General features: G+C 42.7%; 1 protein-coding gene across 1 annotated transcript in view; it reads right to left on the minus strand.

Annotated features, from left to right (window-relative positions):
• The window catches only part of EIF2AK3 (eukaryotic translation initiation factor 2 alpha kinase 3), a 928,830-nt gene extending 908,077 nt beyond the window's left edge, over window positions 1-20,753 (minus strand). Inside the window, exon 1 of the mRNA XM_044079283.1 lies at window positions 20,320-20,753. Within this exon, the coding sequence (XP_043935218.1) occupies window positions 20,320-20,573 (254 nt within the window). The 5' untranslated portion in view covers window positions 20,574-20,753. The remainder of the gene's footprint in view (window positions 1-20,319) is intronic.
• Between the last annotated feature and the right edge of the window lie 6,394 nt (window positions 20,754-27,147).

Consider the following 27,147-nt stretch of genomic DNA (forward strand, 5'->3'; position numbering starts at 1 on the left):
GGTTGGCAAGTTATGAGGCAACTTTGTCACGTACCTCATCAGACACAGCTCCTGCTAAGGTTCCCGAGAGTTCGGTGATTAGGTCCCTCTGGAGGTGGGTAAAGTGTGCCACGTAATTCAGGGATCGTATGATGTCGGTGAAGCATACACCCGCTTCCCTAGTCTGTCCATCATCCGAGACTCCCTGTTTGGAGAGTGTACAGCAGAACTCTCCTCAGCGAGTTCCTTTCTAGTGGCCGCCACCACCACCATAACACCTACTGCCAAACTTTTGGACTAATGAGGGTGATCCTCTGGAGGGGAGAGTATTTTGTCCGGTCTCCGGGAGATTGGCTCAACGATGTCAGAACTCTAACAGGCATGCTGCATGATGAGCTGGACTAATCCATCTGCAGGCAGAGTCACACAAAAAGTGGAGGGACAAACACAGAAAGCCTGCAAGAATACAGAATCCTCACAGTAAGACTTGGTGTGCTTCCAGTCCCCACACTGCTTTAAGATTTCTAGTATGTCTCCAAAGGAGACATCCTCAGGGAGCGACCGTGGGGACCCTTCCCCCTCATCATAATCTGTAACTTCAGTAAGGGATTCCTCAGGGGACTCCACATGCTTCCTCTTGCACGATCTCTTACATGGTGGCTCTTTGGGGGGGGGCATCTGAAGAGGACTCCTAAGAGAGGGTATCCTGCGGTAGGGTATCTTGAGGTGCCCATGCCCAATATCCCAGCGTAGTGGACTGTGTCAGCTGTGGACCAGAGGGCATGTATATGTGGCATTCTGGCGCTGAAGGAACCAGCGGTGAACCTGCTGAGACGAGTGCCCTCTCCATAACCTGGAAAGCAGGCCCGCCCAAAGAGGGATGGCAGCCTGGAACTGAGAAAGACAACCTCTGAACCGGAGTCACACCCCGATCCATCAAACCCACTCCTAGGGAAGAAGCCGTGAGAGGACTTGGAACTGTCAAAGTAACCTGAACCGTAGACGGCACCTAGAAAAAATGGGTGTCGTACTAGGAGTCACGGTGCCGACAGACCAGTCACGGTCTTGAGGGTGGGTCATCTCAGATTGAGTTGTGGACCACAGTGTAGGCTCCAGGGACCATGGTAAGAGCTAACAGTGGAACCGAAGGAGCTGGCACCGAGATAGACGTGGGTATTGAGGGCTCCAATACTTGCGGGGAGGTTGAAGGAAGAATATACGCTAGAGTCTGTGGAGAAAAATCCTCGGCTCTGGGTGGGAGGGAGGATTTGAAGGAGTTGGGATTTGTCTGGCTGCCAAGAGCTTATCCACGAGTCTCACTACCTTGGGCTCTGAAAGGCTCCTGGTGGAATGGGTTGACATCCCCGATGGAGACTCAGGCCGATCAAGAAATGGGCTTACTTGTCCAAGATATGGATCGACAGACAGGGAGTATCGGGTCCGAGCTAGAGACTATTTTTGGTGATGAGAGGGCCTGTGGTACCATGGAAGTGGTCGGTACAGTAGGTGTTGAAGGCATTATTGGTTCCATAAACAAGGATGAAACCGTGGACGGAGTTTTAGGCTCTGGTGCAGAAGTAAATTTTGCCTGTTTTGGTTCCATATGAACATGGGCCTTAGTGGCTTTCTTTTCCAGTGAATGAGGAGAAAAAGGTACCGACTGACCCCTCTTCTTTGATTCTTTTTTAGGAGGGGTTAAGACCTTCACCTCAGATAAAGCCTGCGAGAAAGGGGTTTTTAGAAGACCCTTTAATATCAACTTATCCTTGCGCTCAGCTAAGGTGCAGGCACCAAAGCCTTTACAGAGCTTGCATGGAGGTTAAACTTTTAAGTGTTGTACTCCTACGCAACAAACGCAGGACAGATGCCCATTGGAGTTAGGCATCTTCCTGCCACATTTATCACACTGTTTGAAACCTGTTTTGCCTTTCTTATTTGCCATACTAGAAAGCACAGTATTCTACAATCCACAATACATATAGTGAAAAAACAGTAAGATGAAAAATCCTGTCACAATTACCTGTATGACACACACACGCACAAGAAAAGAGAATTTTTTTTTTTTTTTTTACATTACCAGCGATGGCAATTAACGTATACCCAGAAGGTAAAAGGGTAAGGAAAGGAGAGAATACCAACGATGGTATTAGAAACTACCACAGAGGTAAGGGAGATGCCTGTACCACCAACGGTACGAAGAAATACCCCCAAAAAATAGAAAAAAAGGCAGGAAAAAACTCACACACGCAGAGAGGAACTATATCTAAATGTAAACAACTAGCTAAAGAAAGGATTAGAAGAGAAAAATCACAAATGTAGAAGAAATATTGAAAAACAAATCACTTAGCAGGAGAGCTGGCCTGACGCGTCTTGAAACTTTATGTGACAAACAAGATCTGAGGAGACGAGACAAGGGGCACTGTGGTTATTCTTAGTTTGAGGGGATTTTTTGGCTAGCGCAAAGCTCGTTATTACGGCTGATTCGGTTCCGAGGACGGCACCTAGACCCATCCGTCATGAACTAATGAAGATAAACAACATGAGATCTGATCTTTCACTTTGGCAAAAATAATGAACGCTTCTCCTTCACATGGGGTGTGGCTATGACTTGTAGTGTAAAAATGTTACACTTCAGGCTTATGAAAAAGTGATAACAGTTTAACATAAAAGAAGGGCTGGTCCTCAGTACCACCCTCACTTCATGGAAGACTGTACAAGCTCCTTGCATATCAAGGTATGGCACTCCACAATCCTCCTGACAAAGGGGATGACCAATAAGAGTTTTTTTTAATGGCAGTAACTTCAGTGCAGTACAGCTCACAGACTGCAAAGATGAAACAAAATTCAGTCTCCGAGTTGAGGTCATGGTCCCCTTCAGAAAAAAAATATAAGCAAATTAAGTGGAATAAAATGGGGATCCACCAACAGATGTCAGAAAGACAGATGACATTAACTTTGCTGGAGGCGAATGACAACTTGTCAAAGCAACACCGCTACAGAGGATGACATGGTAGAGGCTATATGCTTATCACACCACAGAAAGAATTTTCATATAGTGAAATATGACTTTCTTACGTTAGTTTTCTTGCAGTGTGTAAACTGCTCCTGGGAAGAATAAGTACATCTGAGGTACTAAGCTGACATCAGACATGCACTAAGGTTTTATGGACCCTATCAGCTGAATCAGCAGAATAAATATAGTGAGAATGAGAATGCATCAGGAGTGGATCTTTCTTGCTCTAGCTGGAAGAATCAAACCATCCTAGCCAGTATGGATTAGAATGGGTCTTGCCTTTTCTCTTCCTCTTTTCCAAAGGACCTCTGGCATGACGACGATTGAGGGGAAGACATACAGAAGTACCTACCCCAACGGCCGACACTTGCTACTAAGTTCCTTGCAAGGCAGCCATAAGCAGAAACACTGAAGTTGATGGTGCTTCTGGAAGATGAACAGCCCAGAAAAGACATCACATTTTCTCGTGATGGTCAGGAACACCTCCCATGTTTTGTTTCCTTTCATGTAGAGTACTTAAAAACTTGCTCAAGTAGTCTGCTATGTATCCTGCAAGTGTGTGTGTGTGTGTGTGTGGGGGGGGGGGGGGTAGATTACATGGATAATTCCAAGCCAGCATGGTTAGTCTACACAGAGAGTATGGTATACGACACCTCGTCTCCTGATGTACCGATTTACACCATGAAACCTTCTTTCATTACATGTAAGGTGACAAGCCTGAACATTATCTTGAAAAATTATGACAACATAATCATCATTTAAATCACATTTGTTTGTATTCCTGATGTTCCTAGGCCATTTGCCACACACTCTCAGGTTCCTGGCAAGCATTCTCCCATGCAGAGTGAGGCAGCTGTGGTCAATGAATGAAAAAGTTCCAGAATAACAAAGGTTTCGCCTGACTTCATTCTGGGCTGGGCTGCCCAACAGAAAAAAAATTATTGGTACCAAAGTATGATTGACAATGCACACCCCAAGAAAATCCTGGTGTGATCTGGACTGAGACTGGGGTTTCTTACAGACAGATATGCACAGATTGACCAATGCCAGGTATATATAAAAGCCATCATAAACCCCTCCTCCAAGAAAGGGGTAAACATGTATGACCCTTGTGCTCAGCTGGGCAAAATCTGGTGCTCAGCTTCTGAAGACCTGCACAATGGGAAAGCCTAATAGCTTCAAGGTAAACAGACAATGGGCATTGCCTGTAATAACTGTGGATATAGTTGTGCCAGTAGGAATCTTCATGTGGAACATCCTAAAAGGGCACTTCTGAGAAGAGGTGGTAGCAAGGCATGTAAAGTAATCATTCTGAACTTTTTGAATAACATCTTTGACCAAGACAAATCGGGTAAGAGTTTGTAGGGTTTCTTTCCTGGCCACTAGATACAGTACTAAAACTCTCCACCCTCCTCTTGACAGGGACCAACTGCAAAGCTCTACTTGCCACCAGCTGAATGGAAATGGCAAAGAAGGTAGATTCTGACCTGGAGCAGGTAGCACCTAAAAAGGACAGAAACTCCCAGAACTGTTTTGAAGCCTGAAAAGACGCCTCTCTAATCCACTGGTCAGAGTTCAAGCACAATTGCGTTGCCTGAAAAATTGAAGAGCCTCACACCCAAAAAGTAAACACACCCAAAACGTAAAGAGGGGAGAGGGAGGAGTAAAAATGGGAGCTCTGTAGCCAATACTAGCTGCCTTTGTCATTTGGGTGAGATATGCCACCCAACACCCTGCCCTGTAGGCCTGTTATTAAAGTACCCATTCATTTTTTTAATTCTCTGTTGTGGACTATTTTTCTATGAGGGCCATTGCTGATATGGGGGAGTTCCTGCTGTTTACAGGAAAAGGAAGGTGAAAGCTGTTTTATAGTTACCATCGCCTTATCCCCCTCCAACTTCATATAGATATTTTGTGACAGGAACCTAAACAACAATTTCTTGTTCAAAGCTCCATTCAACTGTTCCTTCAACATCCTCAAGAAAAACTCATATCATCAGACTATCATGCTTCTCAGTCACAGTTCAGAAACAGATGTCTCCAAAGCAGCCAATGCAACAAACCTATATTTTGTGGAATCACTGACTTTTACCTGACATGGCACAGTAACAGTAAACACTAACTGAAAAAGCATAGATGCCATGCTGTTGATATCTCAGTATTGAACAATGACTTGTCACTGGTAATGTACTGCAATATCTGAGACTGCACAACTCTGAGAACAGGATAATGTTGGAAAAGGTATGCTTGTATCCCCATCTCAAAGTTTCTCTGAACTCAAAGCAGGATACACAGTGGATATAAAAGTTTAGACACCCCTGTTAAAATGCCAGGTTTTGTGATATAAAAAAATTAGACCACAATAAATAATTTCAAAACTTTTCCCACTTTTAATGTGACCTATAACCTGTACAATTCAACTGAAAAACAAACAAATCCGCCACAATAAATAATTTCAAAACTTTTCCCACTTTTAATGTGACCTATAACCTGTACAATTCAACTGAAAAACAAACAAATCCGTTAGGGGAAAGTATAAAAAGTAAAAACGTTCAATACACTGGTTGCACAAAAGTGTGCACACCCTTAAACTAAAACTTTGTTGTGTGTGCACACCTTTAAACTAATACTGTTGAAACACCTTTTTATATCCACTGTATAGATCAGAAGTGTGGTGGGGATTGCAGTAGGGCACAGCGACTCTGCAAAAATGACATTTTTATTATTTTGCATTTTGCTCTAATGCAATTTTATTCATGTGGCATGTCTGGTTTACTTAAATACTTCAATTATGATGCAGTTTTCATCATGGGGCACGTTTGGTTCACATAAATACTTCAATTATGATGTCTTACATATTGAGAAGGGAAGCACTATCATTCGCTGAAGACCTCATTTCATAGCACACACATCCACTCTACATGTTGACTGTAATAATTCACTAACCCCGTCCCAGTGGGTTTCAGTGTCTGTTTCCTTTGCAAGGTTCTCTATATGCTAAGGCAGTCTACTGCCCTGATCCCAAGACTGCAGATATACACACTTTTTCACATATTTAACCCACTGCCTTCTAATTTCACTAGGGAGAGTGCTGAGCCTAGGACTAGATTAGAGTCTTTGGAGATATCCACTGACATAACATTGGGTCTACTACAGTATTTTATACAAGTACCTGGATTTTCCTAGAAACCGTGACAGCTATCTGCCTTTCAATGGGGCTGGAAGCTGCAAGTCTTATTCTAGCAAGATGCTCCCGAACTACTGGGAGACAGCCAAAGAATTGGGCTCCTCCATATCCAACAAATCATGGTGAGATGATGTTTTATAACTCTTACTCCCTACTTAAAGTTGGTTCTCATCAAATTCAAGGTATCCCTAATAAAAATGTTCTCTTAAAAGATATCATGAGGCAACAGTGTTTTCACAGTCAGTGTTATATACTCAGGCAGTGACAGTGGTCAGAGAATGTCAATTACTAAGCCAACTCAAACTCCATTGACCCTGGCTGTGAGCAGTCCCCTCTTCCTCTCAGGCTGGCAGACTGTATCCATGGTGAATGGCACTGCAGGACAGGCAAAGGTGGGACCGTACCTTGATGCCACACTTACACATGCTCCTCAACATATATATATATATATATATATATATATATATATATATATATATATATGTTTTTTATAATCAAAGAAATTAGGAGCTAAGGTTAGTACTTGTGGTCCAGGCACCCAAGGATCACGTTTCAGTTAGGCCAAGGCCCCATAAGGTGAAGAAAAAAGATCAGAGAATTGGGATGCCAAAACATCAGTAGACTGCCTACTTCGAGGCAATCTATGCCTGACATACAAAGCTATGTCCAACCCAGAATTAATGGACATGCTCCACCTCAGAAAATCTAAATCCCTTAGAACCACGCGCTCGAGGGACTTGAACCTCAGCACAGAAATAAATAGAACATGCTGGAGGGACAGATTCATAACCCAGAGGCTCCCTTCGCTCTGGAATAGAATCCCAGTCCATGTTAGGAAGAGCACCTCAGTGACTCTCTTCAAGAGGAATCTTGATGAGTGGATGGGAAATTGTAGGTTTACCCCGGGGATTACTTCTGTGTCACTACTAGACAGAGGCACAGTAAACAAACCTTAAAAAGGGCACAGCAAACTCAAATCAAAGGGTGGCGAAAGCCAAACACACTCGGGCTAGGCTTATAAATGCCCCATGGCAGATAGCCTAGTATGAACCTATGATAAAAAAATTGTAATTTCCATTAGAGGAAAAGATGAAATGGCAAAAGTTAAGAAGGAAGATTCTCCAAAAAGGCTGTAATCTGGCTGTGATGCAATAAAGAAATTACTAGAGGCCTGGCTGTACTCCAGAGTTATCAGAAGTGGAAGACACTGTATGTGAATGTGCCTGGACCGGAGGACAAGGGACAGACAAAGATGTGCCTCTCTTGTCCAGTGATTTCAGACTTATGTGGAACCACCAGTATCTCAGTGACTAGATGTTCACTCTGCAAGCTCTTTTATGGCAACCTTTTTTTTTTCCTTTCTATGCCTATATTATGGCAACCTTATATTATGGCAACCTTATTTGCCTTTTCTGTTTCCATTTCTATGCCTATATTTTCCTTTCTCCCTCTACAACCCTGAGGTCTACAGAGAAGGGTATTTTTTATTAAAGATCTTATAAACATTCACAATACATTCATGTAATGTCCTCAAGATGTGACCAGACAATGCTCAAACAAAAGAGATATAAAAAATGATGGTCCTTTTGTGAGTTTATATCCTAAAAGTATATTTGATGACTTTTACAAAGATATCATAGGTCATTTAAAAAGTAATTAACTCAAAACAAGAATTCATCAGCAGTTTGATAAATGAGAATGTGGTAAGGTAAGAAAAGAGAAAAAAAAAGCTCAAACTCAGTATCTCTATAACTCCTGAAGTTTTGCAAGAATGGACGAGCAAACTCTTGTGGTACAAATGTTCACCCAAACCTCACAGATAACATCACTACTGCAGTAAAAGTAAAATCCCTTATAACGAACATCTTCTATTACTCATTTTTAATTTCCCTTTTGTGATTATTATCCAATGTGGATTTAACTGCTGTTCACAGTCTTGATGGAACTAAGAAAACATTTTAACAGCTAGAAAAACAGGAGGAATACCAATTTATTTTAATATGACTACGGTAATTGGATGTTACATATTTTTTTTCTAGCTTTCTTTGAAGCTACACTAGGACAGATGTTCAGTTCCTAACAGTGCATAAAAAAATGCTTAAATAATATATGTTTCCAAAATAATAAATAATTATAATATATATTGGAACTTTCAGATATACCAAAGGAAGACAATTACTTAACTCTCCACAAAGGAAATACGTCCTAAAATCAAAGTATCAATCATGTTCTCATTAAAATTTACGGTAAAACAAATTAATACAAATTGCACATTTAGCTACATTGGACCCCAAAGTGTATTCCCCACTCTTCTTTAAAGATATACAAGCTGGTGATTTACACCCCAATTCAGATCCATTTTTCAACTCCTACTCTATAGTACTCAAACAGTATATATTATATTTTCCCTAATAATCTTGCATGAGCATTCAATAATGACTAAAACAAGTGCATATAACCAATGGTAGTATCTGCAATAAATAAAAACTAGCTTCACGTCTTCCTCGCCTTACCACATCATGACATTTTAATTATAATGAAAACTTGGCTCAAAGCCATCACTGCTGTCAAATAAGTAATTAGTGTTAGTTATGCAATCCACAGGTAAGACAGGATTTCTTAACCATAGCAAAAGGTCTGTGCACAAGGCATAAAGATAAAGTCACCACTTGTCTATCAGGTCTTAAAAATGCCTGTCTCAAGCAGTCCGTTTCCTTTGGCGCACCACATATTCCAGAAGCCAACCATCTCACTTTCACTCAAACTCCATAATATTCCTTCAGTGACTCCCTAAGCATTTCTAACATATCTTCTTTAACCTGGATACACTTAACGAAAATCCAGCAATCTTCACTTTTTTCTGGTTTGCAATAAGCCTTTAAATTTAAATGGAGTGCATGAGGTAGGCATTTTCTACTGTACATTTATAGCAGCACTACTGCACAATCATAGGAATCACAGTCATTCATCACTGGGGAGTTGAGCTGAAGACTGTAGATGCATGACATGGCATCAAAAAGTGTAAGAGAAGCAGCCAGAGAAGATAACGAAACATTTACTTGTGCATGCAGTTTGGGAAGGGAGACAAATGTGGGAATATCAGGGAAGGGCAGGCAAAAGGCCAGCACCAAAGAAGCCACAAAAACATGTGGGCCACAAGCAGGCCATTACTGGCCCACAATATCACTGCTATTTTGATGATATTCCAATACAGCCCTCATACCCTCAGAAGCAGGTAGTCTACTGTGATCCCAATACTGTATGAAGTTTTATCCTTAAAGGAGTGCAAACCAGCTCAACCTTAATCCTCCAAGATGGCTGTCATGGCCATCATGCCACATTAAGGCAGTTTACCATGACAACTCTTCTTCCATATATCTCTTGTAACAGGAGGCTGCAAACTGGAGTTTGTATCCAAAGTATATAATCATGGAGACATGCTCATTCCAGGTGACGTTCCAAAACCAGGTGCCTACTGCTGTCGGCGATTTGAAGAGTATCATCCACATTACTTACCTGATTCTACCCGAGGTTCTAGCCACAGCAGTACAGGCATTATCACCCTCTCAAACAAATAGAAGGCCTTTTATGTGGCTCTTGAATATCAATATTAAACAGGTTACATCCACTGCAGAACTCTGTAGCTAGATTCCGTAGTTTCTAAGTACACCCATGTAACTCTCAATTTATTTTATTTATTTAACATTTGTTTACTGGGAAAGTCAGACTGGAACAAAGCTAATTTTCAGCGGAGGCCTGGGGAGAAATGCACCAGATCCATGCCTTTGTAACATGAGAGGAAACCAGAGCACCCGGAGGGAACGCACATGAAGGCAAGGAGGACATGCAGACTCTGCACAGAAGGTACCCCAGCTCAGAATCGAACCTGAGAACATCTTGCTGTGAGGCGACAATGCAACCACTCCACCACTGTGCCACCATCTTGCATTTTTTACACTGGCTGGCTCTCAAGAACAGAATCACATTTCCGGAGGCAGTCTGGCTCTGGGGCTGCACTAGCAGTACAAAAGAACTATGATGCTTCATCCTAAACTATTGTTCTTAATGAACGGCAGGATCAGCAAACTTTTTCAGTCTTTGACAAACACAAGGAAAGCAGCTGCAGAAAAGAGCAATAAAAGTGTAAGTTAATAATGAACCACTGAGGAGTTCCTAGACTGAGTGCATGACTGCTCAGGGGATAGTGAACACTGAAACGGACAATCCAGACAAGGAAGACATAGCTAAAGATCTACAAAATGTCTTTTAGGAACTTGTAGTAAAACTGCAAAATGAATGGAAAGGTAGACAATTTCATCTCCCATACTGTACAAAACTGGGAGACTGATAGTACTTACCTTTTCATTTGGGCACAATTCTTCAGCTACAGCTCTGAAGTAAAACAATGCAGAAAAATGTATCACATTTGGAGATGAGGAAAAAAAAGTAAACTTAGATGGTAGGAACCAAGCCAAGAAGAAAAAAAAAATAAGGATCACACAGGCCCTAGAAAGGACAAAAGCCCAAGAATGCAGTTGCTTTACTCAGCATCATCCTGCCTGGCAGTATGGGTTTCCAAAGTTGGCAACAAGGCTTGAGAGAGTCTGTTCATGCCCAGTGCAGCAAGGGCTACCAAACATACAAGACAAACTTTTAGATGTATGCCCTTAAAGCACAGATCTCGTTGGCAATATGGCACCAGGGTTAAGGACCACAGAGTGTATGCTGAAAATGACTGTCCAATAGAGACAATGAGAAAGAGGGCACCATTTTCAATAGTCATAAGAGAATGTACATTATAGATACTACAGTTATGATTTTATACCTTTCTTATCTCAAAATTCAGTAACCTCTAAGAATAAAAATATTTAAGGATCCATAGCTCTGTGATGTGTTTGTGAAAGTTTGCTTGACCTATCAGAGGGCCTGGAAGATCAAGCTGATGAGCAAGGATCAACCCAATATTTTCTTCTGAATCACAGAACAGCTGTACGAAAGTCCAAGGTCTCTTGCCAATCTTCAAACAAAGAATCCAGCTGAGACAAGACAGGAGAATAGAAATGCCAACCAATTGCAAAGTGATAAGAAAACTGCTAACATTACTACTAGTGTTTCCAAATAAAACCTGAGTCAAGGACGTATTCAACACAGAGATGTCTGGATGAATTCAGGTGTTAATAGCCTTGATGATTCAGGGTACAAGTTTAGCAATTTGGTAAATACAGGACATGTTCAGCTAAATAATACACGTTAAACTCTCCACTTGGCTAAACTTGAAAACCATGCGATCACAGTTGTCCACTGGGTTTCATGATAAAGCAGGTCTACTCACTATTAAGTTTTTTTTTATGAACCCTACGGTTCTTTTAGAACTCAGCATACTGATGGCTACTTCTCCTAAATACCAATCTGCTTGTTCTAACATTGCTTTTAAGCATAGTGGCTTGCAGGCTGACTGGAAAGCCATGGGTGGAGGATTACTGGAAATGACACCTTAAAGGACATAACTACAGTGAGACTGTGCTATTAGTATATCCCATAAGCAATTTCAAATAAAGTGAATTTTTTTTTCGATGAAAGTGAATTTTAACAATAATGTCATTTAGAAATGCCCTTCATCACTAATTCAAATCTCGCTGAAATGAGGGGGCTTTGAGGACTTGCAATTTAAAAAGGGCACATTTTTTCCATCAACTTTTAATAGAATAGCTACAGTTTTGGCTCTGTTAATAAGAATGACAGTTCAGCATAAAGTGAAAAAATGGAGGCATAGCACATGTGGTGACCTTTTGGAATGGGTGCAGCTGGTTGGCAGCCACAAGCAACCAAGCCACTGTTACCAAAAATAATTCAGTGCATGCATATATGCGTCTTGGTGCTCAGTCACTGCCTGGAGTGTCTGAATTTTGGGAGGACGTCCCACATATTAAAAAAGCATTCGGACAGAGGTACCTTTTCTATTTTATACAGCTATGACAATTCCCAAATTAATGCATTTTTTATTCACGCTTACTAAGGGAGTTGAGAAGGTTGAGCCAATAACCAAAAAAATAGTAAATAATAATATCATTAGGATATTTTAACTGATTTACCTAATCAGGGTGTTTCCACATTTCCCAACCTCTGCTAAAAACAGTGTCGGTTGCCATTTCCTGCCCATATGCATTTTAACCGATAAGCTCAGAATTCTGATCATGAGGTGAATGTTGTTTTTCATTACATACAAGAATTGTCTCATGAACATTAATGTACTGAAGAGAAATAGGATGCTGCAGTACATTAAAACAATTAAGACTTGAAATGGTGACAGTACAAGAAGCCCATTTAAAACAAGCAGTACATGATAAGACGTTCAGAGGAGTGTGAAGAGCTGCTTATCGCACATGAAGGGAAGATTTGTGGGGCTTAACGACTATTATCTAAGGCTGAAATGTAGCTTTTTCAGTGTCAAGAGTTAGGAAATGTTACAGCAGCATTCCTTATTTTCCAAGGGAATCCTATAATTTATATGGAAAACTGGAACTTTTTCATAAACAGAGCTGTTGCCCAGGGAAGCCAAAGGCACTTCCATGTAACTCGCATGGGAAGATACTTTGCTTACTGTTTATTCACAGTTGGCCTCAAAGACAAAGCTGGCTTGATTTTCTATTTCAGCAAGTTTGATTCTCTCACTTTACAGCACGTAGAATATAAATAACAATGGAACATATTTGCTCAGTCCATTCGTATTTCACACCCCCAGCTTACATCTCAAGTCATTCACTACAGCATGTACCACAACCATATCACAGTCATATCTGTCAAGAGTTATGGTCCCTAGCCTCAAAGACATCGCATGGTAACCCTCTCTGTCTGGCCTTCTGAGTGATGATATGTCTGACACTAGAGTCACCGTCACTGAAACATTTTTATTGCCGCTACGGTCTACAGTGATAGATTTGGAGAGTTTTTGCTCAGGGTGTCTCTTTATGGGAGGTTGGCATGAGGTGGATGAGTGACCTGATTTTTGCTGAGATTTGATCTTAATTCTAGGAGGCCCTGAAAGTGATTTTTTTACAGCCTTGGTATAAGACATCTAGTTGCAATTAGAGAAGCACAGCAGCAGAGGTGTATGGAGCTCGCAGGGAATGTTTACAGGTGAAAAGGAAACTTTCCAATTAATTATTTACACCTCTCACAGATGGAATTACTAGTGTTAAGTCAAAAATGTTAAATCTAGTTAACTGGGTCAAGTAACGAAAGCCCTGAAAATGACAGCATTTTCTGTCAAACCAACTGTCAAGTCATTCAGTCCCTGACCACAACCTGCATGGCAATCACTGAGGCCAGGTGGGTTTTGGACACAACTGCAAAAGGAGAATAAAAGCAAATAAATAAATAAAACATCCATGTGATCTACAAGTCCACAAACAGCAAGGAAGCAACAAATTACGGCATGGAAAATGTTGGCGATTTCCACAGGGATGAGCTTAAATACAAAAGACAGAAGGGACTTAGGAGGAGAGGGTGCTAAATGGTACAGACTAAAGAAACAGCCTAGACATTGGGAACAGTTGCAGTGAGCCAAAAAGGGTAATAAAGTGTAATGAAGCTACAATTACGATAACCTTGAAGACAGAGACTGTTTGCCTTACATGAGATTGGCACACGAATTTAGAAAAAGAGTAAAAAAAAAGGTCAGGAAGAAATGCCAAACTTAGTAAAGTTTATGACAGAACCTAAGAACACAAAAATTAACATGGAAAAAATAGCAGTAGAATTTCCCGGGACTAGCGGATAGGAATGCTATGAGAAACAAAAATTAGATCAGACATACAGAAAAAGCACTGGGTAGAGATATGTGAAGTTCCTAGATGTATTACAGAATCACTGCTCATTAGAATATTTGGGTGCAAGTGTTCTACACACCAACTACACTGAACAGCATGTTCCCCAACACTCACAGTACCTGCATGAAATGTGAGGAAAAGGAGAAAAACTGATAGCATAACTTTTGAAATTTCAAACATTTAGCATGTTTTAATGAAAAAGTTAAAAGTGTTATAACTGAAAATGACTTGTTTGCTCAAAGATGTAGTGAGTTAGGCCTTCTGCCCTTGCTCTGCTGTTTAGAAAACCCGCTGAGAGACTACAAAAGGTAAGTGCTTATTTTCAACTATTTTTTGGACTTCTAATTAACTAAAACAATATTTGCTGCATATCTGTTTAACCTGTGCAACCGTTTTTTTAGTTCTAGTGAATTCAGTCCTTAACTCTGTTCTCACTATTGTTGTGGTGGCTTTTGAGCTTCCTGCCTCTACTATAAATATGATATTGGACACCCCCCCAGTCCCATTAGACCAGCTCATTCTACGGAGTACAGTGAGATCAGTTGTGAAGGCCCACCCGTTTAGCTTCTTAACCTTGAATTGTCTTCTGTCTCCTCACTTTCTACTTAAAAAAAACTGTGCCTCTTCCTACTTCATTTTGCTTGTGCTTAGGTGTGCAACTGCATTTAGTTTGCCCCATTTGTTACTGCTTGTTGGTAGCCTTATACTTTGAGATGTTTTTTACTGTTGTGAATTTGAGCTAATTTATCACATTTGCTATTTTCTGCAATTCATTACAGTTTAACTGTATTTTTTCATACTGTGAGTTATGTTTTGTCTGTAAGTGGTTAATCTGTGCTTTTTTGTGAGTTTTACTGTGTTCTTAACCCTTAAATTGAATAGCATAGTCTGACAGAGGTTTGCAGCATACAGAGCTACAGCTGCACTGTTTTTAACCCTTTGTGAGGTATTCCTTCCCTTAGTAGCACTTGTGTGATCACCTAGTAGTACTACTCTTAGACCTTCCACGTTTTACCCTCTTACCGCTCTCTAGCCTTTCTCCCTCAGTTTCTCACAAATATGGAGAGACAATTTCCTACACTTTCTCTTTGCCAGTCTGGTTGATATGGGCATCCTGAGACAGTGTAGCAAGAGACTTATGTAGACAGACAACCCTCTACTACCACCACCTAGGAACCCAATTGGCAATTACATTAAGAACTTACAGTCAATGCTCTCTCCCTCACAATCCAGTATATCTGGTACTGAGAAGGCTGTCAACACAAACACAACACCTCAAACACCACCCACACCTACAAAACACACACCCGCATATGCGGAGGTCCTCAACAAAAACATATCCAAACAAGAGAGACCTCAGAGGCAAAAAACATGCGCGAGCTCCACTGCTCACCACACCACACATAGTGGCCGTGCAGACATTAGAGCAGTCACAGAAACCTGGTTTAAAGATGTGGACAGCACCCCAGCCATACCAGGTTACTTATCCTAGCATACATTCAGCCCCCAAACCGTGGGCAGCAAAGCAGAAAGTATACCAGGTTACTCATCCTAGCATACATTCAGACCCCAAACCGTGGTCAGCAAAGCAAAAGTAGGTTGAGATGCAATATACAAAAGACAAACACACCTCCAGGCTGGTCAAAACAGTAAGACACACAGGAGACACTCCAGGTGCAGTTAACCACTGACAGGCTCCCAACTTTGACTCAAGATGCCCATTCCACCTATCTGGACCTCTATGAATCCCTCAAGATTCAGCCCTTTACCCTGATCCTGGACGACTAACTATCCAACCATAGATTGGAAGAACTATTCATGCCAAGACACAAATGCCCAGTGATTCCTTGATTTCGTCAATGTAAATGTCTTGGACCAGCTGGTCAACAACACATCAAGATGTGAAAATATCTTGGACTTGGTACTGACCCACATGAGTAACCACTGCAACATCCCTACAGTGTCAGCCTCCCTGGTAAAATCTGACCACAAAGCAGTCACTTTCAAAGTCACCATCGCCCCTGAGCCCCCACCCCCCGAAAGAGTCAAACAAAAAAACTTCTCCATAGCTGACTGCTTTACAGCCCACTCTCCACAGGAACTGGCACATATGTCCAAACCTATACCAAAGTACTATAAGAGTATTTATATAGCTGCATGGAAATCAGGAATAAAATCATCCTCCTCAAGGAAGAGTAAACCCGTCTGGTGGACATTCGCAATGAATAAACTCTATAACAAAAGGAAAAAAATTGCTGTCCAAGACCAAGAAGGAGCAAATGCCTAATTGGAAGCAATCTCTCCTTAGCCTGAGCAAGCAAATAAGAGCACTAGTGAAATCCTCCAAAGCAAACTTCGAGTCCAAACTGGCCTCATCTACTAAAGACAATCACATGGCTTTCTTCACTTATGTCCGTAATCTCAAGGGAAGCACCCAGATCTGCTCAGAACTGGTAGTCAAGGACACCACATATACAAACAATGTAGATATAGCCAACCTGCTGGCAGACAGGTTCAGTGAAAACTTCACCCCTCTGTCCCCCATCAATAAATCAGGACATCCCTAGCACCTGCCCCCCCCTCCCTTTATCTCTACGGAACAAGTCATCACTGTCCTCTCAAAGGCAAAAAATACATCCTCCATGGGACCCGATAACAACTCAAGCAGGAACTTGCAGCACCATTAGGCACCCTATTCAACCAAAGCCCGAGTACTAGCTTCATCTCAGCTGAGTGAGGACAGCCAGTGTCATCCCTTTGCACAAAAGTGGAGCGTCCACTGATCCAGGAAATTATCGACCCATCAGCCTAACTAGCCTGGTCTGCAAGGCCATGGAGCAGATTATCATACACCTCATTAACAAGGACATTGGCAACCTCCAAACACTCGATCCCACACAGTCTGGTTTCGTCGAGGGAAGGTCATGCCTGTTAAATTTGGTTGACTTCTTTAAGACAGTCACCAAAGCCATGGACGAGGGGAAGACAGTGCAAACCACCTGTCTTGACCTGGCCAAACCCTTTGATAATATTCCCCACTCAGGTATAATAGATAAACTCTCTCAACCAGGCATCACTCCATATGTTACCAGATGGGTAGCAAACTGGCTCACTGACAGAACCCACCTAATCAAAACAAAAGAAGCCACCTCAAGCAGTCGACCCATAATGAGAGGTGTACTGCAGGGATTGGTCTTGGGGCCTTTGCTGTTTGGGATATACTTTTCTGAGGTGCAGGCCAAAACCAGTGGGCTATGGCTGACCACGTTTGCAGATGACTGCAAGCTGGGAGCTGTCATCAATCCCCTAGTGATGTGGAGATCTCCAAGAGGGTCTCGCCCAAACAAAGGACTGGTGCCAGAAACATGACTTCAAGCTAAATACCAAAAAATGCATCCTCATCCCCTTTGGGGAGAGTGACATCCCCACAAATTATCACATTAATAATAAGGTCTTAAGCACACAATCAGTCGTGAGGGACTTGGGCACCCAGGTCGATACCAAACTGACTTTTGACCACCATATTACCTCCGTTGTAGGGAAAGCTTTCTACATGGCCCACCTCATTAGTAAGGGTATCTCATCCAGGGGCAAGATGGTCATAACATCCCTGTATTCTTCCCTTATAAGACCCATTTATAGAGTACAGTGCTCCTTTCGGCATGTACCTCACAAAGCACATGCAGTAGCTGGAGAGACCACAGAGGTTCCTCACCAGGAGAATCCAGGGCCTCGAACATATACCCTACACAGACAGGCTAAAGCCCCTGTCTATCTACTCAGAATCCTCAGAAGTGACCTCCATCTGGAATACAAAGGAATCTCAGATCCTGACTGATGGGACTGATGCATATCCACAAGTCAAGCTCCACTCGAGTGACCCACATGTGCGACCTCAACCTGGTCTGTGACATCAACAGGACTTGTTGGCAGGACAGATGTGTGTTCCAGAGACCCCCCCTCTGTGGAACAGATTCCCACTCCACGTCAAGCAGAGTACCTCATTAACCCTTTTTAGTGCAAGCTGGACAACTGGATGGGGAATAGAAAATACACCCCTGGGATTCCACCTGTATCCCTGCTGGATAGTGGTACCAGGTGCTGACTTGTTGGAACATGGGCTAAATTCTTGGCTAAGCTTGTAAGGGCCTCAGGCCCAGCAGCCTAGTAACTTCCTATGATCTTAAGAGGAAGGGCCACATATTAAGGTAACAAAGTCATTCCTGTTTTTATAAAATGCTGAAGAGAAGGTATTTAGAGATATAATATTTTCATTTGCTTGTTTTTCCTAGTAGCTAAAAAGGCATTACAACGCAGTGGAAACAAAAGAAGAGCCTGACTTTAGTAAGGCTATGAAGACTATGCTAGAAATAAAACAGGCAGAACCTAGGGCAATTTAAAGAGAAAGGGTAGACATGATCAATAAATGGCATTGTAGGGCCACAGTGTGCAATCCAAGCAAGCTAAGGTTTACAGGCAATACATCTGTTTAAAAAAAAAAAAAGATACCAAGGGAAAAAATAAATAAATAAATAAATAAAAAGCAGATATGAAGTAATAATAACCTGTTCTATGCTAATTTACTGTATTTACAATCGCTATTTTTGGCTGATGTGTGCTGTATAACAAATAAATGTGAGCTAAACTATAAATGGTAGACAGATCTGCAAGTCCATTGCACATGAGGACTACACAAATAGGTTGGGAGGATGGTGTAATGGTTAAGGTGTTTACCTTACAAACACAAGGTTTGATTCTCACATGGGGTAATTGGCTAGGCTTGAAATGACCCACAAGGGTAGTTAGCCTAGTACTAATCTATGAACCTATGAACAAATAAATAAGACAGAGCTAAACTAAAAATGGTAGACAGATCTGCAAGTGTATTAAGCATGACGATTATACAAAATATATAAATTTGCACTGATATTGACTCATCAGTATGTTTATGCTACTTAAGTAATAAGTCATTTAAAAAAGTAAAAACAAGGACTTTGTGCATTTAGTTTGTGGCCAAAGTGGGCACTGTGGTGGAAATCTCATGTACAAGTCTTTACTTCAGTTCTTAATCACTCTGAAAAATGAATACCCTTACCCGATGTTCATTCATTCATTAGATGGCAACCACACATGCAATTCTGTCTCCTCTGACTGACCAAATCCCACAGAAGTATAGAAAATAATTATCTAAACTATCTACTACATCACTTTTGACATGCAATCACTAAGAAGCAATTTCACTTTAAATTATTCATATTGTTCAGTTGGACATACTCCCAAATGCATTCCCCTAAGGATATTCTGAGTCTGTAACCACTCAGAACTTCTAACTAGCAAGACGTACCACCAACTGTTAAATAAAGCATCACTAATTTAATGACATTTTCTACTGCTTTCACCACTATCTGTCTCTTGAATCTCATGAGCAGGCATGGGACTTAATACAAATGTCTCAATAAGACTCCACATTCTAGGAATACCCAGAGATTATCTTCTATTTATTTGCAGCATAATCAGAAAGGATACAAATTTAAGTAACAACAAACTTCAACCCAAGTCTATACAGATGTCTTTATCAGATTTCACACCTATTAATAATTGGATATGCTTGAAAAAAATGAGATTTTCACATGTTTATCCGATGAAAATTTATTAAAATAAAGCTAACAAAAGACTCAGTAAACACCCACCTAATTCAATGCTTGCAGTGGCATAAAAAGGGGCATCTCTGTTTTTGCAGGGAAAAAAAAAAATTAATTCTCCAAATCCCTCAATACACGGATCTTAATCTCTCCTACCTCCGCAATAAGGCAGCAAATCCAGAAATAATCAGGGACACTTTTTTAATTATTAGACTAGTAACTTTTTTAACTTGACAAATGACAATAGGAGTTAAGGTGCACTTTAAGAAGTAAAACGTCTATAACTCTCACATTATTTATTATGTGTAATCCAACATTGTTTCTCTATAAATCATCGATTTTAGGGACACACCATAAATGTGCGCCAAAATCAGGGACATTATTGGGATATGCTTCAATACAATTCTCACCACAAAATATTTCAAGTCAAAGAGAAGTGGAAGTCAGTCGTGTGCGCTATGTGATGGCACCTAGACACACGTAAACAGGTGCATACAGCCTGCTATACTTACTCCAGCCTTCAAAAACTAACAATGTATTCCATGGAGAAAAACTTGAAAACCTCCCATGAGAACAAAAATGAATGTAAACTACACACAGAGCCATGATCATGTACTCCATCACACGTCATGCAGTAAACTACACCAAAACAAATCCTCTCCTGCACACCTTGGTTTCATATCCTCGTCGGTTCCTTCAGCTGTCACATCCTCCTCTGCAGCAGCACCTGTGGTTTCATCATCCTCCACGATCACGTCGTTACCAAACGCCCCACTCCCTGTTCCCGCTACTTCCAAAGTTCTCTCGTGCCTATCTGCATCCTCGTACTCTGCAGAAAACACAAGACGCGCCGTAAGTGTCCTAAAAAGCAGCAAAATCAGTAGGGAAAACCCAACCCTCCCGAAAAGGAGCTGCTTTTCCATCGGGCAATACACATGGACTCGACTACCATTAAACCAACACCTCCAAAAATAAATAAAAATATTGACACTACCACCGTTTCCTCTTCATGTTAATTTCAACCTCCACAAAACACCCTCTTTCTCCAGTAAATAAAACTATTCTGAATATGACTTTGACAATTGGTCAAATAAACGCCAATCTTCTACAGAGTGCTACTCTCCTAAACTCAATTGGTCGATTCTAGCTTCCGTCCATTCAATGTTTCAAGAGGCAATGTATTTGCCATCCCTATCCTGGAAACAACAGGGAAGCGTCATTGTGACTATCTTAATTGGCTACTTTGTGTGTCACTCACATCACGGAGTCAAACAAAAGTCTCACAGCTAGTCTGCAGCTTAGTATTAGCTCAACTGACACACGTGTTAATTAACCCGTGTTTATCAATACATTTCGGGAGGTGGGGAAGTGTAAAGAAGGTGAGGAGGCGGGGATATTAAAATATTCTGTGGCTGGTGAAGTACTTTAGATAGGTTGGGCCAAGCTACCGGGGACTGGCGAAGTGCGTGCGCAGTGATTGGCTATCGAAGTACCTAGCTACGTGGCTTTATTTGAGTGTTCGAAATGAGGTAATTCAGGTCACAGTGAAAGGGAAAGTCCCCGAGTATGAGCTTTCTTATTTAAAGTGGTCGTAGCTGATTTTTTACATCCAATGGCTAGAGGAGGGGTATATCTCCAATACTTTGTTTAGTCTTTATTTATTTAAAACCCAGGCATGGAGTAGAGCAATTTTCTTCTACTGGCTTTTTCCCGATTAGGGGTCTACAGCGGATCACCTATCCGCTCATGATTGGTAGTGGAGTTTTACGGTGTTGAGTTGCCAGCCCAGCACCCATTCTTCCACAGAAGGCATATACACGCACTCACACCTAGGGCCAATTTTAGAGTGTCCAATGTACTTACAGCATATCTTTAAGATGAAACCCATGCGACCACAGGTAGGACATGCAGACCCCGCACAGAAGGCACCAGCCGAGGATCGAACCGAGAACCTCTTGCGGTGAGGCAGCAACGCTAACTGCTGCACCACTGCGGCCGCCCAAGAGTATAGTAACTTTCCATAGGTCTAAACTCATGCCTTTCAGGTGTACTTTATTGTGAGAAGCGTTCAATAAAGTACACATGAAAGGCATGAATTTAGACCTATGGAGTAGAGCAACTTTCCATAAGTCTAAACTCATGCCTTTCAGGTGTACTTTATTGTAAACAGCGTTCATTTTGAGCCTGAAAAAATCAAAGTTCCACGTTAAAAAGGTTTCACTGTTAAGATTTTGAATATTCCTGTTCCAGTAGAAACGCAAGACAAAAATAAACTGAATTGCGTTTGTATTTCTCCCATGCAAAAATGTCAACTGTTGAATACTTATAAATATAAGTAAAGCAACAGTTATTTTACAAAAAAAAAAAAACAGTTTCAGTGCTGTAGTGTATAGTAATCGCTTTTGCAGCCCCCCATGTTTCTTTACTAAAAGGTTGTACAGTAATTGCTTTTGCAGGGGGGGCAAGCCCCCCATTCTTTGTATATTTTCCTATAGCAATTGCTTTTGCAGGGGCCAGACCTCCCCTGTGTGTCTTTACTACATCTGCTGTGCATTAATCGTGCTGTTCCAAGTGCTATGGCTTTTTGGGCCGTTTGTATTAAACGAAGTTCAGAAAAAAGGAATGATTGTCTATTGCTTCATTTATGGTGTATGAGGGTTGGTGTACCAGGTATGTGCAATTAATTTTCTGTACATGACTAGTAACTGTTTCCATGAGCTACCGTAGGGCACGTTTTGAACTGCGTTTTCGTGCTTTCCACTATGTATGTATTTACATAATCTCTCTGATGTGAAGTACGGCAAGTTACAGGAAAAGGTTTATAGATTAGTACTAGGCTAAGTGCCCTTGTAGGCCATTTTAAGCCTAGCCAATTGTCCCATGTGAGAATCAAACCATGCACCTTGTGTCAGTAAGGTAAACACCTTTACCATTATGTCAATCTCCTGCTTATATTTGCTGCTAATGTTTTGTATTCAAGTCCTAGTGAGAAGCTTGTTGAGGTGAAGCATAGCTACAGTCCTAGAAACACATACGATTTAATGTTTAAATGCACTATTTCAAATGTAGTGCATTCACTATAAAAATTACATGGTGCAGCGGTTAGCGTTGCTGCCTCACAGCAAGCGATTCTCCAGTTCGATCCTCGGCTGAGGTGCCTTCTGTGCGGAGTCTGTATGTCCTCTCTGTGGTCACGTGGGTTTCCTCCAGGTGTTCCGGTTTCATCCCAAAGACATGCTGTAGGTGGATGGGATACTGTAAATTGGTCCCAGGTGTGCGTGTGTGTGCCTTCTGTGGAAGGTTGGGTGCTGGGCTGGCAACTTGACATTGTAAAACTCCACTGCCAATCATGAGCGGACAGGTGATCCACTGTGGCAACCCCTAACTGGGAAAAAGTCGAAAGAAGAGTAGAGCCGCCTTGTTGGGGTGACGAAACATTCAGTAAGTGACTATATTTATTGATATATTGTATAGTCTACTATAATTTCCGTTAATGTAGGTTAAGTGGTGGTTTCCATTATTCAGAAAGTACTACAAAGTTTTGAATATTCATTTTGGTGAATAATGTTTTAAGCCGTGGTGGTGCAGCGGTAGCGTTGTCGCCTCACAGCAAGAGGTTCTCCCTTTCAATTCTTGGCTGGAGTGCCTTCAGTGTGGAGTCTGCATGTCCTCCCCGCGGTCGAGTGGCGTCCAAAAGATATGTGTGAATGGGCGTGCCTTCATTGAAGGTTGGGCGTCGGGCCGGCACCTCGGCACCATAAAAATCTACTGCCAATCATTAGCCAGCCGGAGTTCCGCTATGGTAACCCCTAACCGGGAAAAGCCGAAAGAAGAACTTTTAGTTATGTACTTACCGTAACGATAGATGTATGCGATCCATCTCACCTACATTAGTAACTGATGGGCTCGGAGCTGAGAAACGGCTCCGACTCGGCCGATAAACTAGCATGAAGGCTCTGATTGGCTGGGCCAACCCCTCTATCCCAGGATGCACCACACCCAAGCCCCCAGATCTTGTTTGCCCCACACAAACTCTCCCTCACCTGCACTCAACTCACGGAGATACGTGATCCAGAGAAGAAATTAGACCTTCATTGGAAACCCCAAAAGTGTTTCCTCCAAATCCTTCAGGTAGGGGGCAGGAGGGGGGGTATATACGAATGTAGGCGAGATGGATCGCATACATCTATCGTTATGGTAAGTATATAACTAAAAGATGTAGTGCGATCCTATTTCGCCTACATTAGTAACTGATGGGATCGCGTCCCTAGCACCTATATCCTGGGAGGCTCACTGGAAAAAACACTCCTGAGCACTGTGGAACCAAAAGACGCCCGACCTCTGGACGTCAAGTCTAATTTGTAATGAGAAACAAAGGTGTGTGGAGAAGACCAAGTGGCAGCAGCACAAATTTCATCCACAGACAGTCTGGAGTGGAAAGCTGTTGAAGTTGCCATGGCCCTAGTAGAATGAGCTCTAACTGGGAATGGAAGGGACCTTCCTGTTGATGAATAAACGAAGGACACGCAATCCCTGATCCATCTGGCGATCGTGGCCTTAGTGACTGGTTTGCCAATTTTATTATCTGCAAAGGCAACAAATAGTTGATCTGATTTTCTGTCCTGCTGTGTCCTATCCAGATAGAAACGTAATTGTCTATGCATATCCAACTGGTGAAATCTGTATTCTGCATCGTTGGAAAAATCGGGAAAGAAGACTGGAAACTCAATAGATTGTTGAAGGTGAAGAGCAGAAGAAACCTAAGGGAGAAAGGATGGATTTAATCTCAGGGATACTCTGTCCCTATGGAAAATGAGATAAGGAGGCTTTGCAGAAGGGCTTGAAGTTCTGAAACCCTTCTGGCTGAAGTAATAGCTACCAAAAATGCGGTCTTCCATGACAAGAATTTTTTCTCACAAGTTGTTGCTGGTTCGAAAGGAGGGGACGTCAAGGCACCAAGGACCACATTCAAATCCCATGGCAAAACTGGATGCGATATAGGGGGAGGAAGCAACCACGCTTCTTTAAGAAAGGCCTTACACAATTTGTGACTCATGAGTGAAGGATCAAAGGCAACATGGTAATTGGAAATTGCTGCTAATTGTACCTTCAGCGTAGCAATGGCGGAACCTTGGCTAAAAAGAGAAGCCAAAAAATCCAGAACCGCGGAAACTGGGGCTGTCAGGGGATCAAGGTTATGCCGCTGGGCCCAAATAGCAAATCTCTTCCATTTGCTAAAGTAGATACCCTTGGTAGAAGGCTTATGCGAAGAGGTTCGAACCACCTCAGGCGAAAACACCTGTTGCCTGACTAAGGTTGGAAGCGGAGCAGCCAAGCCACCAGTTTGAGAGTCCGTAAGGATGGATGGGCCTGCCCCAACTGATGAGTCAGGAGGTCCGGAATCGGATTCAGGATCCAGGGGCTGTCCACCGCATACTTCCGCAGGAATGGAAACCACACTTGACGGGGCCAGAATGGGGCTATCAGGATTATGGTGCTTCACAGCCGGATCGCCTTCTGAATCAGTCTGGGCAGTAGAGGAACTGGGGGAAGGCATAGAGTAGACCAGAGGGCCATTTGTGGACCAGCGCATCCCTGGGTTCTTCCCCTTGAGCAGGGATCAAGGAGAAGTAGCTGTTGCACTTCGCATTCAGCGGACTGGCGAATAGGTCGCAGCAAGGCAACCCCCACCGGGCGAAGATCCGATCTGCCACTTGATCATTCAGGGACCATTCGTGGGGCATCAGGATGTCCCTGCTCAGCCTGTCCGCTATAACATTGGATTTCCCGGGAATGTGAGTTACCGCTAGAAACCTCTGGGAAGCAATCACCCATTCCCACACTCTCATGGCTTCTCTGCAAAGGGGGTAAGACCTGGTGCCTCCCTGTTTGTTGAGGTACCAAACTACTGACATATTGTCTGAGAGAATCGCAATCGTCCCCAGTGGTAGAGAGCTGTGTAGTGCCTGCAACGCTAGAAGCACGCTCTCATTTCCAGGACATTGATATGTAGGCGAGTCTCATGATCTTGCCAAGTGCCTTGGTCAGTCCTGTCCAGATAATGCCCCCCCACCCTATCTGGGAGGCATCCGTGGTCACTGTGGCCACAGGGGATGGAGGGTAGAAGGATTTGCCCAGGTTCAGGTTGGAGGAGAGAAGCCACTAGTGAAGATCCCGCCGACACGAGTCCGTGATAATTATCGGGTGGGACAACAGAAGTTCCTGGAAGGACCATTGGCTCGATAGGAGCCACTGTAGAATCCGCATGTGCAGTCTTGCCAGTGGAACTAATAGAATAGAGGCCGCCATGGATCCTAAGAGTTGAAGGACTAACCTGGCCAGAGCTTTCCGACGGGGCAATAGGTCCTTCACTTTGTTCTGTAAAATCCTTATCCTTTCTGTTGGGAGGAAGGCTCGCATTTTTATAGAGTCTAGCTCTGCACCTATAAAGGCAACACGCTGTGATGGCAGCAATACAGACTTTTCCCAGTTGAATGTTACGCCTAGCAATTGACCCAATTCGATGGTAGTAGTCACAGCATGAGTGAGTAAATGCTTGGTGGGAGCAGTGAGGAGCCAGTCGTCTAGATACAGAAACACCTGGAATCCAAGACGCCTCAGGTGAGCCATTACCACTGCCAGGCACTTGGTAAACACCCTGGGGGCTGTGGTGAGACCAAAGGGCAGGGCTCGAAACTGGTAGTGACTGGTTCCCAGGCGGAAGCGTAAATGAGTCCTGGACGCCTTGTCTATCTTGATGTGATAATAGGCGTCCTTGAGATCGATGGAGCACATCCAAACTCCTTCTTCCAGCAATGGAAAAATGGATTGTAGCATGACCATCCGAAACATGGACTTCTTTACGAAGTGGTTGAGATGGCTGACATCCAGAATAGGTCTGAAGTCCCCTGTTCTTTTTGGCACTAAAAATAATCTTGAGTAAGTTCCTAATCCGGCCTGGCCTTCAGGGACTGGCTGGATGACTCCTTTTTCCAGCAGCTTTACCACTTCTGTAGCTGCTTGAACCCTTTGACTGGGTGGAACATCCGGAATTTTCCTGGGAGGGGGGGATGAATAAACGGGATGGTGTAACCTCCGGCGATGATCCGGAGCACCCACTGATGCCGAGTGATGAACTCCCAGGCTTTCAAGTGCTCCGAAAATCGACCCCCGACTCACTCCGGAGACGCACAGTCGGGCCGTCCCTCAGGGATGTTGGAAGGATGAGCCGTGAGTCTCCTGTGTTGCGGAGGCCTCCGCCACCTCTAGGGCGACGTCTTCTAGAATAATTCCCCCCTCCCCTGCCTCTGGAGGGGGACTCACCTTGATGAGCCGGGAAAGACTTTTGTGATTTCTTGAACCATATCTTTCCTCCCCTCTGAGCCTTGGGATAAGGTCTCGTGGGAAGCAAAAAACGGGCCCCGACGGCAGACAAGGTCTTGCCCTCCTGCTCACATCTAGTGAGGGTGTCCTTCACCTTGGGTCCAAAGAGTGAGG

This window comes from Protopterus annectens, chromosome 8.part0 (genome assembly GCF_019279795.1).
Source record: "Protopterus annectens isolate FY-2018-M chromosome 8.part0, PAN1.0, whole genome shotgun sequence".
Taxonomy (NCBI): domain Eukaryota; kingdom Metazoa; phylum Chordata; order Ceratodontiformes; family Protopteridae; genus Protopterus; species Protopterus annectens.